Raw genomic sequence first — 18,717 nt, forward strand, 5'->3', positions numbered from 1 at the left:
AATATTAAACACTAAGCAAGGAAAACCCATACATTAAATAAACAGTTATGGGGGAAATGGTGCAAATCCATTAGCTTTTGTCAGGTCTTCCTTATTTCTATTTTTGTTTGTCACTGATAATGGATTTAGTACAACCTACTCCCTCTCACACATTTCTGCTAGCTGTTAACCCCTTCCTCTGGAAATTCACTTACTGGCTTATTTTGTCATTAATACAGTGACAGGCAAAAAGTGACCTGCAAACCTTTAGCACAGATATAAGTGTTGAATAATTTTTTTAATATCTGTTATGTGAAGGGTTGTGTTTTAAGATCGTCTATACGTTTTCATATATGATGTAACTATATATTTGTAAGAAAAGACAATTCATGTCTTTTCCAGTTGTAGATAATGTAGGTAATATGAAGGGCATGGATCACCAGTGGGTATTTAAATAAGTGCACCTCTAATATGAAATTAGCGCACCCCACTAAATGGGCTGTTGGTCTGGAGTCTCGGGGTTTTTTTTCCTTTTTGCCTTGGATTTTATAGGTGACCGTGAGGATTTTTTTATTCTTTCATTTCTGCATCTTCTCAATTTTCTTTTCAATAGAGTAGGGATAATTACACTTTCCATGTATACACAGAAATTCTGTAGGCTGAAACAGCATTATTAATGCTACTGGCTGCCTAATCTCCTCAAGTATGCCTGTGATGGCCTGTCATACTTACAGGCTTGTCTTCTGGGCTCTGCTGCTTTCCCAGCCCAGTCTCCGTGTGTCTGTTTGATCTTGCACTTTGTTCCTCCGTCACAGTCTCTCAGCCTGTCTTCTTCAGCACCCAGACTTTGCCTAGCCTGCAGAGACTTTGGGCAACGTCTGGGGTTGCTAGGTACTGGCATGAAACAACATCTACTTTATATAGGAGCCAGGCGTTGTTTAAGGGCAGTTAATGACACTGCTTTCTTCAGCTGCTTGCAGGATTTCCGTGTGGCAGCCTAATAGCTTCATAGGGTGGTTTGCATATGAACTCAACTAGGACATATCTAACAAGCTAAATAAGACTCTTGGAACTGGGTGACATAGTGCAACACCTCCTGAGCCTGTTGGAGGAATCGTTTTATGATGAGGGCAGTGGGAAGCTGATGTGGTGTAGGAGATCCACTGCTGTATGTAGGCAATCATTTTGTGTGGGCTTACCTGTACTAATGGACATGTGCTGGAGGAGCAGTGGACCAGATGTGCCCATGGGCAGTGGGTCACTGTGATTGAAATAATGATAGAGAATCATTCCAGACCTGTTGTTGAAGTGCCCCTTGCAGGATCAGGAGCCTGGACTCTGGAGACATGCTTTGGGTTGGCAGTCTTTGGCTGCAGCTCAGACTTGCTGGGTGTCTAAGTCATGCACTAGAAGACATTCCTAACTTCTCTGTACACGAGGGAAAGTGCTGAGGTAAAAAATTGCTTAAAAGCCCGTGAATTCCTTCATTTGTGTAAAACCCAAATGCAGTCAGTCCCGTGCCCACTGTTTCTTTGCTCTACCTGGGGCAGGTGGACAAGCCCATAGGATCTGTGCCTTTCACTCTGCTAATGGGGCTCTCTCTGCAGGTTTGTGGGGGAGGGGGTGGGGCAGCCTCGGAAGGCAGGGCTGCAGAGGGCAGGGCCCTTCACTCTGATAGCACATACAAGCCCAGAGGTACAAAGAAAACTTCTGGTATGTCTTGTTCTGGTGAGACTTGAACTCCTTTAACACAGTCCATTTTGGTGGCGCTTTCTTGTGTTACAGAATATCGCACTGCGTCTTGCCTCTGAAATAGGTTGTGTTTTTTGACTATGGAATACCACGGCCTTCCCTTTTCTCAGCTGTTACTTCTCAGTGCTGATCTGGCCTCTTTATTCCTGTATCATTGTTTATTTGTATGCTTGGCTTCCTTTTTGTTTTATTTCATTTTGAGATAAAGTAGTCCTTTTCCTCTCTAACCATACTTCCATTCTCAGGGAAGTAATGTATCCACCCAGCCTCTGCAGTCAGAAAGACAGTGCCCATTTTGTGACTGGAAGAACAGCAGACATGGAGGTGGTTCATGCAGCTTCATCACTTGGGGAAGAACTGGGCCATTTTTATAAAGTCAGATCAGGGGATTAAAAGCTTGATGGCTGGGTTGGTGGCTGGGGTAGCTCACTGAACAAGTGAGCTAGAATACCAAGAGACGAGTGCAAAAACAAAGACTTGGACTTGCATGATTTGAAGTAATGGATGTTTTTACTTGGAGCAAAATAAGATTTAAAAAGCCCCAACCTGTTGTTTTCTTGAGAAATGCTGATGATTTTTTGATGCAACTGGCTTACTTGGGTTGAACACTGTACTCCAGCAAGCTTTCCCATCAAAACATCAATTTCATGCATTAGGTGAGCATATGTTTATGGTCATGTAATTGTGTTTTAGCTAGTCTCTTCACGCTTCTTCACTTTTGTGCTTGAGCTGAGCTGTGACTGCTGCTTTACTGAAAAAAACGTTGAAAACATGCAGGAGAAGTGTTTGTGAGGGTTTTGATACGCTGCATGCAGATACTACTTCAGATTTACTTCAGCTTGGTGTCAAGCCGTCACCTAACACTGCCAAACTTTCCTTGGAAGAGCAGGGGAAATTTCTAGCTCTCTTAAGTTTGTAGGTCAGGGGGATTTTTATGAAAATTAAAAGCTTAGTAAGCAGTTGTCACTGTCATTAAAATGCGGTCAAGGTCTGTAGCGCAGTTCTTTAAAGCTGGACATAGAGAATTTCACTGGTCTGTGCTAGAAATGTTAAAAGAGAATGAAGAAAATCTGTCCTTAAACTGCATGAATAGTTATTTGTAATTTTTATGTAAGTTTGCAGTGAATCTGAGGAATGCGTTTTGTAATAATAGGAATTGTTGGCAGTGGCTTTGTTTTTCTTTCTTTAAGAATTCCTTAGCTGTTGTACTTCTTAATTTAAAAAAAACCAAAAACCAAACCAAAAAAAACCCCAGAAAAAACGTAGCTGACCTCAGATGATTCAATGCTTTGTGTGTTTCTGTGAATAATTGTTTAAAAAACAGAGTAAATAGAGAACCCACCAGACTCATATGCAAGGTATATGCAAGCTGTTGTAGAGGGTGAAGTTTTAGTATTATCTGTGACCACCCATAAAAAACTATTTAAAACTGGAGAATCTATGTAGGAGAGCAGAGCAAGCAACATTATGTCCTTATTGATAACTTGAAATACCAATGAGTAAAGATAAGCAATAGAGTTTTAAACAAACCAGCAGACCAACTCTGGCATCTAATCTTAAATCTTCCTGAGCACTTGCCAGACAAATAGTTTAAAATTCGTTATGTAATATATTTTCCAAGTTTTGATACTAGTATGCTAATTCTGCCTCATGTGAATGAAGGAGCTACAGTTCTGAGTTAGTTCTATTTTAGCAGTGATACCCTTCATTTGGAGGAGCATGATACTAAAATGAGAGATGGGTAGTTGAACCAAAAAGAGTAAGGCATATTTTTCTTGTCATCGCTGTCTGCAAGTGAATGGCACAGAGCTGGCCTTTGAGCAGTTCCTGGTTGCACAGGTTCTCTCTCCTTGGATATTGAAAAACATCTCTGCCCTTGCTGTCGTAGTGCTGATTCAACACCGCATCAGTGGTCACAACAGGCTTGCGTCTTCTACTCTTGGTGAATTTTGCAGTCATGAACCGCTTTTTTCCCATAGTGCCAGCACAACACTTGAAACCTTCAAGAGTAGAGGTGTATTTAGTGAAGGATGTGTAATCTATGTTGTATTGTGGGATGGCTTTGAAGTTACTTGGCAGGTTTCTTTGCTTAGTACAAGAAAGTTATTTAAGCAAGTCATTCTCTCCTGAGGTGGATTTTGGAGTGATTATTGTGTTCCTCTCGCTGCATTTCAGAGTTGAAGACAGGGTGTCATAAGGTACAACTTGGAAAGTATTTTACTTGCCTTCCTTCTGCTTCTCCATTTCCTCATGAAAATACCTCACTTTTCTTGTTAAATACATTTTTTCATAGAGCAAGAAAAGGGGAATTTGTATTTAGGAGGAATTCCTGATGTTAGTTTGCTGTTCTTGGGAGCCAACCAGAAACTTGTTTTAGTCAAGGTTTCCAGAATTGCTCTGTCTTCTGCGTGACTGCAGTGTCAGGTGGTGAGTGAAATACCCTGCTCCTTCTGTGGGTAGACTCTTCCATCATGCCTTGTTCTCTTGGGTGCTTGTGCAGGTCCTTGCTGCCTGACAGCCTTGAGTGTGCTCTCACCACCCTCAGAGGCTTCCTGCACAGGTGTGAGCAGTCAACAGTGTCAGCAGTGTCTGTGAGGAGGTGGCTGATGGCTTTGCGCTGCTACATTAGATGTGGTGCAGACATAGAAGTTAAGAAATGTGCTTCTGGTGTAAAACAGTTTCTTTTTCAGATTCTGGTCCTGGATGTAGTTACTCAAATGGTTGTTTTAAATTCCGTGGTGACATGGATAGTTCTATCATACAGTTCTTTTGATCCTATAGAAACACTTCCGTGCTTTCCCATGGATAAGCTTGGTGGCAAATCTATGCGAAAGGTTTGCTTCAAGCATGCTGTTGCAGCGCAACTGGACACAATGAGCTCAGGATAAATATTTCTTTAAAGTAAGAACTTTTAATAGCCAGTAATGTCTCCACTATTACTTTTAAAGAGGTCACCTGTTGTAACAGCAGTAGGTTTCATCCACAAGAGAAAACCTTTTGATGGTGAATTACTGGCAACGAAAGGTTCCTCATCACTGAAGGTGTCCTTAATGATATTCACAGGTCCTGTGTTAATGACTGCAGCAACCTACACCTAGTCAGGCAGGGACGGATGTCACAGTGACGTGATTTCGGTATTTGATAGCTTGGGGCTGCAGATGTTAGTTGGAAATGCCCCTTTTTGAGTAATATGAAATTTTTGCTTTTTCTCTTTGCTTTTGTGGTTACTGAAGCCAATGTGACATATCTCTCAGATGGTGTACATCTGCACCCTTTCAGTCTGTGTAGCTGCCTGATTCATATTGCTGAACATTTTGGTTCAGAAAAGCCTAGCCATGGCCACTCATCCCCTTCTGATTTGATAGTGGAGAAGTAAAATACATATCTATTCAGTGGGCAGCTGTTTGGGAGCAAGGTCCTTAACTCAGCCGTTTTAAAATTCTCAGGCTGCTGTCACAGCTTAGGTGCCTGAGTGGAGCTGTGGAGTCACTCGTGGGTGTATTGTTTTGGTTTCTCTCCTCCCAGCCTCCAAGCACCTGTGTTGGTGCCCAGCATCTTGGTGTCTCTGGTTTCCCATGCACAGCCTGGCTTTTCCCTCAGGGCTGTCTGCCAGCCTTGCTGCCCGGCTCACCCCAGCTCTCCCCTGTACCCCTGCTCTATGTCATACTGGTTTTGCCATTTTTCTTACAAGCTGCTTTGTGTCCAGCTAGAGTCCTAATTTTCCTTTTTCAGTGTGCTGTTTCAAGAGGTGCATCAGGATGTCACCAGGGCTCCTGCTGCAGAAGGGGAGAGCTCCCGTTCCCTTCCCTGGCTCCCCACATCCATCCCCTGCTTTGCCACAGCTCTGTGGATGCTTGTCACGCCTTTCATGTGTGCCAGCTTAATGAGTGTAAATTACATCAAATTGTGGTGAGAAAAACAGTTTTCTTTGAGGAAAATGACTGAAATGGTTTTGTGGAAGAAGGGCCAGGCACATGCAAGACATCAGGGAGGAAAAAATCTCCCTTTTGGCAGATTTCCCTTAGGGTTCTGTTCCCTTGGGGACCATCTCGGTGCTGATGCTTCCGTGAGAGCTGTGGATGCCTGGCGCTGCTCCTCCCTGGTGCAGATTCGAAGTGAGCATGTTACCAGAGCTTCAGAAGGGGAAATTTGGAAATGCCAACATCTCCCTGAGCCCATGTTTTGTGGTTTCTGTATCCTCTCTCTTCCCAAAGCTTTGTTTTGGCCAGACTTGTTTGTATGGCAGAAAAGAGCAACTCTGTGAAAAAGGTTGTATTCCTAACACCTTTCAGGTCTGTGCTAAAATAACCAGGGAATAAAATTCTCCAAATAAACATTACCTGAAATTTTTATATAGATGGACATAGCCTCCACAGTACCAAAATCTGGCCACGCAAACCCAATACAATGGGTTGTGCATCTTTTTCCAGCCACTGGTCTTGGAAAGAGCTCAACACACAATTCTTTTAATTGAGCTTTGGGCAGACAATAGCTAATGTGTGAGGCCAGGTAGTTAGTTGCAGGGTATATGCAGGCAAAATCTTTATAATGAGTTTTACTGGTGGATAATGCTATTAACTCCCAGCTGTAATAACTGAAAGAGCTGACAAGCAGCATTTTAATTATTTTAAAATTTTAATCTTTTTTCAATTCTTCTAAAAAATGACCAAGCATTTTTGTTTAGATACTAATAGGTTGTGTAAAGTAGTATTTTAAACTTTCACATGCAGTCCATTGGAAGAAAAAATAACTGAACATTGAGTGTATCATGTACCTTTTCATGGCAATGCACTGGCTTTAGTGGCTGGGAGAGAATCAGAATTGTGTATTTGAGGCATGAGAGAGCAAATTTTTTAATAAATTGGGAGTTAGTACACAATATTGTGGCACAATCTGCACATATATTAAGTGACATAAAAAGGAGTAGCAATTTCTCAATATAAAAGATATTCAGGATTTTTTTTTTTTTCAAATAAAGTATTCAGTCATAAACTTTCATGGGGTAACTCTGTATGTTTCTCTCTCTCTCCATTAGCACCTCTGAAATAGTTTACCCTCAACTGTAGTTTATTCTTGGACTACATGAAGAGGACTTGTAGTGACATTCCCCATTTTTTAATCACCTTAACCAGGAATCAGTGCAGAAGCTGTAAGCTGTGGTTGGCAGGAGGGAGGTGGCTGTGCCTGGCCCTGGGAGAAGGCGGCATGTCGGGAGGTCTGAAAGCACTCCAAGTGCTGAGATGATCAGGGGGCTGTTATCCAGTCCTCAGTCACTTGTTGCCTGGGAGACAAATGTAATCCAGGGATTTTTTTTTTTTTTTACCCTTCCTTGCTGGTTTTTGATTGGAGTCACTATTGACTTTTGGCTTGGAGGAGCAGCACGCCAAGTGTCATAAGATGGAAATTAATCACTAACCGATGGGTCTGAGCTCCAATGATTTCCTTTCCCATGATTGCTCAGTTTATAGGAAGACTAATGACACATCTGAACAGACAGTTAACAAAGCTCTTCACACCTCCTGACAGTCAAGAAGGTTTCTTAACCAGATGTCACTTCAGTTTTCCTTTTTATTCATGCTCTGTTACGTGATTGTGGAAAAACAAAAATAACTGTCTTAAAAGAGAACTTCGCAAAGTTGGTGATCTTTGCCTTAAATTACATTTGTTTTTGCTGGTAAATGGTAAGTCAGCTCAGTTGCAGTGAAAATATAGCAAATCTGCCTTCCCAGTGGTTTTTTTTTTTTTAACAAGGAGTGTACTTCTCAATATTTTTTGTGAGAGTTCCTGTTTTTCAGTGAGATTATTTTTGGCTTTTGCAACAATATAGGCAAGCCAAACAAATTCATCTTAGCAGTAATGAAAGGTTTTGAAGTTACTCTTAAGTAGTGACTTCATATTGTAAGGCACTCAGCTTAAACTAACTGATGGGGAGAAATCTCTTCCAGGTAGATGAAAAGTCTGTCTTGGAAGTAAATGAAAAAACAGAGACGTTTGAAAACAATATGTTGTGTTCCAGTAAGTACAAATAAGGTAGATGGTATTTAAGTGTGGCTTTTTTATAAGCTTATCCCATGCTGTAAGAAGTAAGGAATCCAGCAAAGGTTTTCTCCTGAAAAATGTTCCTAGTTTTGCTCATTGCTTGCTTAAAAGGAAATTTTATGTTCTTAGTCTGGGTCTTGGATAAGAGCGTGGAAGTGGAATTTGGCAGGTTTGGATTCTATTTTTGAATCTGTCCTTTGCCTAAAAATCACTTACTTGGCATATCATGTCTCTGGCTCATTGTCCCATATCTAAGAGGGCTGAGTGTAACAACCTCCTTTTTGCAAACTGGTTTGAGATATGTGGTGCAGTTTCCACAACTGACACCAGCACTGGATCTTTCAGTCGTTGGCTCTAGCAGCTGAGATGAGAGCTGAAGAGTCTTGCTTGCTCTCTCTCTGGCCCCTTGAGTCTTGGGCTTTTTGGCCATATCAGGGCCTTGCTTCAGTTCACGTGCTGGAGTATGTCTCCCCTTAGACTCTTCTGTGGCTTCCTGTAGGGCACCTTTGGGAGGTAAAAGGACAGATGGGCTTGAACCCTGGAAGCCACCCTGAAGAGTCTTGACTCCATGCTCCTGTTCTACCAGAGCAGCTTGCAGAAAATAGTTTCTTCTTCGTGTCCACCAGCAGCCGTGCTTCTTTCTGACAGAAGACTGTCACAGCTCCTGTGGGTTGTGCTAGCTGCTCTCCTTTTCTTTCAAGCCAAGTCTCACGTGGTGCTGGGCACTTTCTAGATGCACACACAGCCATCCAGTGACATCGGGGAAGACTTTCCTTTTTCATTTGTTTTTGGGGAGGAGAATTTAGTGCAGATTTACTCTCTGTAAGCACTTTGCATGTTGCACTGTGTATCCTAAAGCTGTCCATGAGGCAGAGGAGCACTTAGAAGGTGGTAGGGCAAAAATAATAAGTTTTTTGAAAGGAAACAAGTGTCTGGTTTTGGTCTTCTGTATGGTTTAAGAAAATAATGTCCCTCTTCTGATGTGACTCCTGTGTGTGTCTGTGCGTGCTTGTTCTTTAACATGTTGACTGAGAGCTTTGTTTCACTGATAAAAGTTGAAGCAGAGAAAAGGGATGGTCCTGGGTTGAAAAGCAGCTAGAGGCAGTAATACAGCCTCCCTCACCGGTTCCAGAAAACATCAACATTTACCAAAAAATCTTACCATGTCTTGAAAGCCTGCCATTGGAGTTCAGTCAACAGTTAAGATTGGTGTTTGTTTTTATGGATGTTCAAGCAGAGCAAGACTGCTCCTGAACTATCATTCCATATGCTTTCATAGTGAAGCTGAGGCAAAGTTTTCATGTTTGTTTGAGAACTCACACAGACCAATCCAAAATATTGTCAGCCTGATCTCTGATGGGATTGAGACAATGAAATTGCACTGCTTGTAACTGCAGAATAAACACTGAATTTTAGTGTAATCTTTGCCTTACAGATTGACCTCTTGTGTTGTTCCATGTGTCCAGAAAGGGTAATTACAGTAACTGTTGTTTTAGCTGATCACAATTTCACAACACCCTTAAATGGTTATACTCTGATTATACTGTGGGCTTTTTTTTTTGTTTTGGTTGGTTGGTTTGTTTTGGGGGTTTTGGGTATTTTTTTCCCCTCTGGGGAGAAAAGATGATTAATTTCCTCTTGTAGTATAATGGCATTGATGTCATGTGGGTTGGAGGATTAAGTCGTTTTATTTTTAAAACAGTTGCTAGGATGTTTAACCCCCTTCTTTTTAGCCTTGTTTCTGTTTGTATAACAGCAAAAGGAAAAGAAAACCACTTCCAAAAACAAGGCACTTTTCTTCAAAGTTTCTGTTTAACAGTTAACTGTAGCTTCTTATTTTTCCAATATGCGGTGATGGGAAAATTGCCAGATATTATTAAATCATATTAACTAGTAACAAGAGAGAGGGGGGGAAAAGAGCAACCAAACATTCATTCTTACTTTTTCCCCCCCCTCAGAATTGTGTTTTAAATCATACAGTCGTAAAACATTATTAATGGAGCAATAATCTCTGGCAAGCAAATTATGTTCACTTCTGTCAGACAAAAAACCCAAACTCACTGCTTTTCCTGACAAAAACTACTAAATAAATAAGGCTGTGCCATCAGATCAAATATTTGATTTTTTTTTTTTAATTCTTTTCTCTTTGCAGAGTATTGGAAAGGGGTCCTTGTGGTGTATAGACCCAGAATATAGACAAAATCTTATTCAGGCTTTGAAAAAGACACCCTATCACCCATATTCGCATGTGTTCAATACACCTCCCACATCTCCTCAGGCATATCAAAGGTAAGAACTAGATGCATTTTACAACTCTGAATGTTTTCCTGCAGTGTTGTGTATGATTCTTGGGTAAGACGCTAAATGTAATTAAGCAATGCAGTTTGGAATGTGCTAGTGCAGAAATCCCAGGAGCGCCGGCGGTGGCCTGGCCTTGTTTAGTGTGTCCAGGACACCTTTTACCTGCCCATGCCCCTGCTGGCACCAGCGAGTTCCCCAGCAGAGCTTGCAGGCTTCCTTCCCTAGCTGCTTGGCAGAGGAACACCTGAAATTAAAATGCAGATAAGCAGATGGAGAATTCTGAAGAGCCCACTTATCCCATTTGGTGAAGGCACAGTTCCCTCACTCACTTAGAGGAGATGGGCTCATTCTTTTCCTGGGAGAGCTGCAGGGCCAATGTTGCCTGCGCAGCCATGAGATGTCCACCAGGTAAGCCAGTGCCCAGGTGGCTTGACCAGCCCTTGGTGGTGATGGGTGCCAGTGGTGGCCCTTAGGGTTAGCCTGGATTTTCTCCTATGCTTCAGCGAAACAGGCATGAAGTGGGGTTTTTCTATTTGTTTTGCATTTTTTCATCTGGCCTTCACTAATGACCAGCGTTAGCAAAGAGACATCATCTATGGCTGCCATCCAGAAAGCAGGAAGGCAGGCGCTGAGCATTGGCAGAACGGCTTTCTCTTGGAAGCTACTAAGGGCCAGGAATGCCGCTTATGGCCCGTGCTGGCTCACCTCCCTCAGGATGGGGAAGGTGCGATGAGCCAGCCGCAGCAGGGCCCGCAGCAGCAGGGATGGAGCGGTGACGCTGACGGCTCTTGTGGCAGCTGTGGTGGTTTTTATTATTTTTCCGCGTTAGCGTTGAGGCCGGCGGCCAGGGAGGGCAGCGTGATTGTTGCCATGGTGATGGGGCATCTCCCCGGCAACGCGTGGGCCTGGCTGGCGCTGCCGCATCACGGGGCCGCAGGGCTTGGCCGCGCCGTTGCCGCGGTGACGGTGGTCCCGGCACGGCGCTGGGAATGGGGACCCGGTGCCCGCTCTTGTGTCGCGGGGATCCCCCCGATGGCCGGGGATTCCCCTGGTCCCCTGGATGTTCCCCTGGAAACCAGGGGTGATGGTGCAGCCCGGCTGTCCTGGTGTCCCATGGGGTGCTGGGGAAACACTGTCTCTAGTCGCACCTGTGGAAGGACCCCCCACTACTGTGCTCTGCAGAAGGACAGATAAAAAATTTAGATAATGGATTAAAACTGTAATTTGTGCATTTGAGCAAAGCATGTTTCCTGGCCCTTGCTTTATTGTTACTGCTGCCTTTTAAAGAGAATTTTAATTATGCTCATACAGATTTATTGATACATTCTCCTATTGAGTAGAAGTGTAATGCACATCTGACATAGAAATGGAGGGATTTTGATCCCTTCTAATCCCCCCAAACAAAAAAATCCAGCATATACATGCAGTTGAAAGCCAGAGGATCTCCCCTTGTTTTATGGCTGAAGTGACTGTTGACTCAATGGGCTGGATTTGCCAGAACTGCTGTGCAATTTGGTGACAGATGTTGCTGGCAGGAGCAACGACATAGACAGCTCTTATAGGCTAGGCTGAAGGAAGCAATGCAGCAGCACTTCTGTGAGCAATCCTTGCAGGGATGAGCCCTTAGAGACACCCTGTTTGGGTGTCAGGGAGCGCACAGTGGGGTAGCAACCCTGTGTCCTGCACAGTCACGTGCCCACTGCTCCCCATCCTCATTCTGCACAGCCGTGTGCCTGCTGCTGCTCTGTCCTTGCTGTGTGTGGCAAAGGATGCCTGCACAGTCACAGACCTTGGGCAGAAGTTACGCTGCCCTCTTCCAATGGGGTGGGTGTCCAGAACCTCATAGCCTGTTTTCATGAGCGTGAGAAGAGAGGTGTACTGGCAGGTGCCAGACAGTATGGGATTTAAGAAAGGGGTTTGGATCACTACCTGCTTTCGCCACTGCCCAGAGTAGCTGAGCAAGGGAGAAGGAGGGGTCTAGCAAAACACCAACAAGCAAGTCCCAAAACTGAAAAGGAAACTTTTTCTCATTGAAACCCATGGGATGTCCAAGCTGCTGCTACACTGCTTGTGCTGCCAAGTGCTTTGGAGTCTTCCTTGTAATGACTGCATCATAAAACAAAGAGCTTGTGTGGTTGCAGGAGCAAATGCTTTGCAAATAAAGACCAAGTGGAGGCCAGGTTTTATATGAAGAAATTGTGGTCTCACTGTTACTCTTAGTTGGCTATCTTTCAGCATTTCCACTATTAAATAAAACTTAATCTCTGCATAGTATTCTAAAATATTTATTCATTTGGCTGCTAATGACTAGTGAAACATCAACGTAAAGCTGGTTTAGGCGATCAGTGACTTTTGAATTAATTCTGGATTGGCAGTTACATGGTAATTTTCTGAATATATTTCCAATAGATTCTCAACGAGTTGAACATTCCCTGTGCATTTGGAAAAAAACAGTAATCCCATATGTAAGTGATTGCTTTCTCATGTGAACAAAGGCTTCAGTAAGGGTAGAAAATGTAAATCCACTCCAGCATAGTCAGATCTCCAGAGCAATACATCATCATGGTAACAAATTTGAAGGGAGATTTTTCTTATGGTGAAGACAATACATTTAGAAAAAATCCTTGGGTGGCAGAGGTTTTGCTGTCTGTCTATCTCATGTAATGGAAGTCCACAACTAAGAGAAGGTATGTCACTTGATATTAATGAAATATATCTGGAACTAGATAATTTGCCAATATTATTCCTGTCTCTAGGAATGAGATTCATTGGAGGAATTACAAGGTTTATAAGGGTCAGTTGGTGTGATTCCACAGGGGAAAATTGACCTATTCCTTGTCTTTATCAGATATTTTAAAAGAATAAAGATGCACAAATGAATCACGTGTTCTGTTTAGTATCTGCATAAGCAGTTAGGGTTGAATCGAGCACAGAGTGGAGGAATGCATTGTAAAAATATCCCAGACAAGATGATCACTGAACACACAAATTCTCCTTTTCTGAGCAGGCTTAATTTCATCAGATAATTTAGTTTCATGACTTCTGTAGAGCATCCTGCATAAACATGACAGGGGTGGACCTTTTATGAAGGAGTTTCATGATGTGAACCCACACATTTAGGTGTCTGAGTCAGTGTAACACCAGTATCATTTGAGATAAAAATGACTCAAGCAACAGTATTTGGACTGCATTGGGTTCCATGTATATAGAAGGCATTTTGGGGGAAAAGGCAACATTGCTGTGTTTTTACATAAGAAGGAACTTCAGACTGCAGTTGTCTGAAGTGCTGGTTCAATTCAGGGCAAAGATTATATGTAAGCTGTAAGAAGGGACGAATATGACAAGGTGAATTATTTAATTTTGAATAGTTTGGATGTGTATTCTTCAAAAACAATACTCATAACAAAAAAAACCCGTTGGGTTTTAATCTGGTTCTTCTAATTGAAGCATATGTCATGACGCATGTCATGATGAATTTCAGGAGCAAACTAACAGTGATGCACATCATTACAAAGGAAGAAGTCTGTCTGGTGTGGAAAAATGGGTGTTAGACTAATGTGTTCCTTTTTAAATTTTACAGTTGTTTTGGCAATAGCAACTTTGAAATGTATTTATAGACACAAACTTGGTTAAGTAACTGTACAAGTCAGTGCCCTGATACTTCATCTATTTTTTTTATTTCCAGTTTTCTGACTCAAAAAAGTGGGGGGGGATTTTCTCTTCTAGTAGTGCTTGGAGGAGATCTTGAAATGGATTTTTCTCTGCGTAGATTACATGGGGCTATTTCTCAGTTGTATTTCTCTTTCTCCTTCTGAAAACTATCCGGAAATGTAATCTAAAATAACAGAAATTATTATTTTCACAGAGTAATAAAAATACTTGAAAATTTGGGTGACTATATACCCAGGAATATTGGCTTTATAGATGTGTGGATAATTATTTCATGGCTTTTCATTTTTTCACTGTGTTTTGCTAATTGCAGTTTGTTAGAGCAGTGTCAAATGTTGACAGATCTGTCCTGTAACTGTTGAAATTGCTGACATGACCAAGATAGAAACTAAAGAGATGTTTCTTTCTTGAGCTGCCCCAGACTGCCTGTTCATAAAGGCTTTGTTGGGTTCCTTGTTGGTTTGCTCCTTCCCGTTGGAACAGCTCCTTGGGTGAGCTTGGTTCTGCTTCAGCAGGGATTGAGGCCCCAGACAGACCTGAACTAGATTTGTGCTTGGCTTTGGACATGGAGTCCACCTGTGCACATCATAGCACTTCTGTCAGAAAAATACATCTTCTGGCCTCCATCACTGCAGTTCAGCCAGGCTGCCCTCTGTAGAGAGGATTTGAGCCTTGCAGGGCTCAAGCTAACAGGAGACTTTGTAGCAAAAACTAACCTGCAGAACAGTTTTGGTGGTTGTAGTGTAGATTCCATTCGCTGTATGTGGCACCTGCTGGTGGTTGTGGAGCAGATGCTGCTGAGCCACCTCGCTGTGCTGCCGGGCTCCCAGACAGTGCTGCAGCCTTGGTGATGGAGGAGAAACAGGCCCTGCAAGGAGTCAGCAAAAAACCACCTCTGCTGCTTGTGTGGATTCAATTCCCAGAACAGTATTTCATTTGAGTGTGCGTGGCTTTGTCATCTGGTTTTCCATTCTGCTTCCCTTGTTGAAGTGTGGGTTACAGAGGTAGACCAGTGGATCACAGAGAGCCTCCAGGTCCATGAGTGACCACATGTTTTATGAAACATTACTAGTCTGGGATTTGAAAAATTTGCAGTGGCTTCTGTTGTACTGAATTTAGTGTCTCTTTATGACATTTCCTTTTGCTACCATTGGATTCCCAAAAAAGGCCATGAGCTCCTTCACTTCTCCATTGACTTGTCTTTTGATACCTCTTTCTGATAAAAATATTCTTTATCCCAAGGTTGACATTAAAAAGGGGGACTTTCTAATTATGAACTCTTGTCTAATTTCTGAAATTTATTCATAGAGACACAGTGAAAGATTTGTGAAACATGGTGGCTAAAGCTTTGTTCCTGAAAACCCAAGTTTCACAAATCACTCTGAGAAAGTGGTGGCCATCACTGTGACCCCTGTTGTAAATGGCAGGAGAGGTGGCCTGGGCATGCTTACATTTGCATTTGTCTATTTTAAGACTGAAAGCACACAGTGTTACCACTCAGTCCTGGCTTTCTGCTTTCGTCTCACCAGTACAGGCCCTCCCAAGTGCAGTGCAGCCCTGCAGTGGGAACTCCCAGGCAGTGCCTGTGCCGGGCCCTCGCTGCCCCAACACCCCCAGGTCGCTGTGCACTGCTGCAGCAGCACCTCCAGCAGTCGTGTCGGGACTGCCACGTGCTGTTGGGATGCAGTTTGGATACAGCTCCCTCAGGATGGGGAACTTGGAAGCTGTTCCAGGGATGTGAAACAGACATGTGTTCTCATATCCTCTCTAGAGAGGGCGGCTGTTACAGATCAGCTGCTGAGGAAACCGCTGGAACAACTCCTTCAAATATTTGCAGGTTTTGATTTTACTGTCACAGCTTCTGCCTTTCATGTTGTTTATTGAAGCTAAACCTGCACTGAAGTTGTAAGTTATCATATTGGACAAATTGTAAGCACCCTTCCTATCTGTACACTTTATAAGTTGAGATCAGAAATATCTGTGGCCGTTTGGGGAAGCTGGTGAAACAACCTTTTCCCATTCACTGAAAGACTCCGCAGGGTGTCTCACTGCAAGAAGGAATGTAGAAAATACATGGTTGTCCTTGGCAGTCTGGAAACATGGATTTTAATTCTGTGTTACTGTTTCTGCTTTTGATAGGAAATGAAGCTGATCATAGGGCAGTCTAATACTAATTTCTGTGCATATTGCAATCGCTTTGTCAAGAATGATCTAACCATTTTACTTCCTCTGCAGAGTCAGAATGAGTTTTCTTCTCTTGGTGTGGTGTTAAGGTGGAGTCTTCAGGGAATTTTTGGTTTGCTGTTTCTGTAGTTTTGTAGTTTGTGAGATCACAGAGAACACAGGTTCTTTTAAAGCACCATCACATGCCTTAATTTGGAGAGCATCTATACTTTGGGATTATGCTGCTTTGTTTCTGTTTTCTGGCAAGTTAGATAATACTTGTTTAGTTCAGTGTCAGGTATGAATAGCAAAGAGAACTTTTGCTTGAGTGAATGCACTGATAAGTGCATAAATATTTGAGGATTTGCCAGTCCAGGACTTGGTTTCTAACATATTCTTACCAGTTCTCTAACCATTAGAGTTTTGTGATCCCACTGAACAGAGTTTCAGGAAACAAAACAGATCAACTCTTCTTACCTTTTAAAAGGCACTTTTTTTCTTCTTGCCCTTTCTTTTTTTTTTTTTTCCCACCTTGTGGTATGAAGGATGTGAAAGGAAGAAAGATAAACTGGAAAAGGTGGCCACAGATCCTGGACAGAAAAAGAAAAGCAGAAAGTCTGAATGTGATCTCTCTAACACAGTAGTTTCACGCAGGAATGGCTGGTAGAGATACAAATAACCCTCTAATCACATCTTCATTCCTCTCGAAATCAGTGAATGCTTCTGAGCCTTCTCAGCTGAAATATTTTCAATTCTTTCTCATTCATACCCCCAAATTAGAAGAAATGTCAAGTTTTCCATTGGCCAAATACATGAAGATTTGGTTGAGCCTTTTTCTGTTTGCATGTGTGTAGACTTTTGGTAAAGTACTGTGAAGCAGGGTCCTTAGTCTGTCATGTTTCTCTAGATGCCAGGCAAACACCAGCTGCTTGCTTTGTGTTGTTATTTTTCATAGTTCCATTTGTTGAACCGTCTTTCCAGTTACTTGGCTTCTTAGGCTCTTTTTCCCCTCCTCTGTGCTTTCTGTGGATAAATATTGCCTTATTCCAAAGATAACTTGGAATGGTACCATAGATATTTCCACTCAGTTCATGGGAAAAAGAAAGTCTAGGGATGTGTTTTGAAATTTTTGTTACTTTGTTTGTAAAACCCTCTGTAGCCCTGGGTGTTTCTGTATGAAAATTTTTAGAGTGGCCTCTTTGATAGAGCTGTGAGTTGCTGCCTGCAGAAGCTTGAAGCACGTGGGTGCTGTGCTTCTGAGACTTTGTTCTTCTGCAGCTCCTCATCCCTCTTCCTTGCTGTCCCCAGAGCATGTGCTGGTGCAGGTAGGGCAGGGTTGCCCAGTGCATGAGCTACGTGGTGTAGCAGAAAGCAAGAGGGTGTGAGGGACACATCGTCTGTGGTCCCTGGGCAGTGTGAGCCGATCTCCCACCTTCATCCCATTAATAGCCATTGCATCACTGTGACAGCTGCAGCAGCTGTGTGGATGGGGAAGCCTGTGCAGTGTTCAGTAACAGTTCACTGAAGTTCTAGTAGTTGAAAATTAAGACTCAGGAGGGAGTGTTTGTGCAATGAATGGTGGTCGACACAAGCATCGTGTTTGTTAGTCATGTAATTTTACAGCCATGGAAATCATCTGACTTCTGCATTTGAAAACAGACCGGTGAAACTTGGGAAGCCACAAATGGTATCATAGTGTGTCACATCTTAACTGCTGTTGGATTAAGAAGAGGTTTTTTGTATTTCCATAACTCCAGGTAAATTTTTAAATTTCATTTTAATCATGCTCTTGCTTTTTCTTTTAGATTTTCTTCACTTCTGTATTAGTTATTGGACTTTCCTTGCCTTTGGTGCTTGTATAAAGAAAAATTGACAGGGAAAGTCACGCTACTTGTAGCTCTATTTTAAGACTGGTGTTCATACAACAGTTTCTAATGTTATACTAGCAGTGATAAACTATGAGTAAAAAATATTAAGATAACTTGAGAATCTTTCAAGCAGTAGGTAAGGGATGGCTTTACTCGTAATGGTTATGATTTTAAGGCATTCTACAGTTTAACTCTTTATTGTTTATTTAATATTTGTTTAAACTTAAAGTAAGGGGCATTGACTTTTTTGAAGAATTGCAGCTCCCTCTTAAACAAAAACCTGTGTGGACCTTTCATCATCTCACCTAGCATTTTAATATATTTTAGGCAATAGAGAACATGTTTAAAATGTGAGGCAGCTGTTGTAGTTTATGCAAAACTCCCAGTATTGGTGTAACCAATTTGTTCCGTATGTAAACTTTCTTTGAGAATGTCAGTTTTGCACACAGGTTCAAAGGCCTTGGCTAGGAGAAAAGGCCAGGCAGACTTGGGATAGTCTACTTGAGTCCAGGAGCTGTAGGAGCTGATTGCAGGTGACCCATCTTCTTCCCAGGTCGTAACAGAAGGTGACAGATGTACCATAAAAGTCCTGGTTGTCCACAGAGAAATGTCCCAGGAGATGAGCATGGCCAGTGAGAACCATTTCCTCTTCTTCTCTGCATGGTGTTAGTGGGAAGCAGAGCATAAGAGGGACACATTTCACTGCTGCTCACAGCATGACTGTAGAGAGTCCTAGCAAGGTGGTGTCCAGGTGATTGAGGTGGCCCATCTGGCCTTGTGTTAGCCAGCAGAGGTAAAAAACTGAGCTAGATGGTGGATGCTCAGCCGGGGCTCTGGGTCAGCTGGGAAGACCTTGAACTTCAGAGGAAGGTAGACTTACCTTTGGACTTCACGGACCAGCTGGTGTTCTGAACAAAATCCTCTGATTCCCTCATCTCCTGGTTAT

At 42.5% G+C, this 18,717-nt stretch overlaps 1 protein-coding gene across 8 annotated transcripts in view; it reads left to right on the plus strand.

Annotated features, from left to right (window-relative positions):
* FOXN3 (forkhead box N3) overlaps window positions 1-18,717 on the plus strand; it is a 212,436-nt gene that overhangs the window by 94,966 nt on the left and 98,753 nt on the right. For all 8 annotated transcript variants that reach the window (XM_048305694.1, XM_048305693.1, XM_048305695.1 and 5 more), the window contains one exon: window positions 9,923-10,059. In XM_048305694.1, coding sequence (XP_048161651.1) covers window positions 9,923-10,059 — 137 coding nt within the window. The remainder of the gene's footprint in view (window positions 1-9,922; window positions 10,060-18,717) is intronic.

This window comes from Corvus hawaiiensis, chromosome 6 (genome assembly GCF_020740725.1).
Source record: "Corvus hawaiiensis isolate bCorHaw1 chromosome 6, bCorHaw1.pri.cur, whole genome shotgun sequence".
Lineage (NCBI taxonomy): Eukaryota > Metazoa > Chordata > Aves > Passeriformes > Corvidae > Corvus > Corvus hawaiiensis.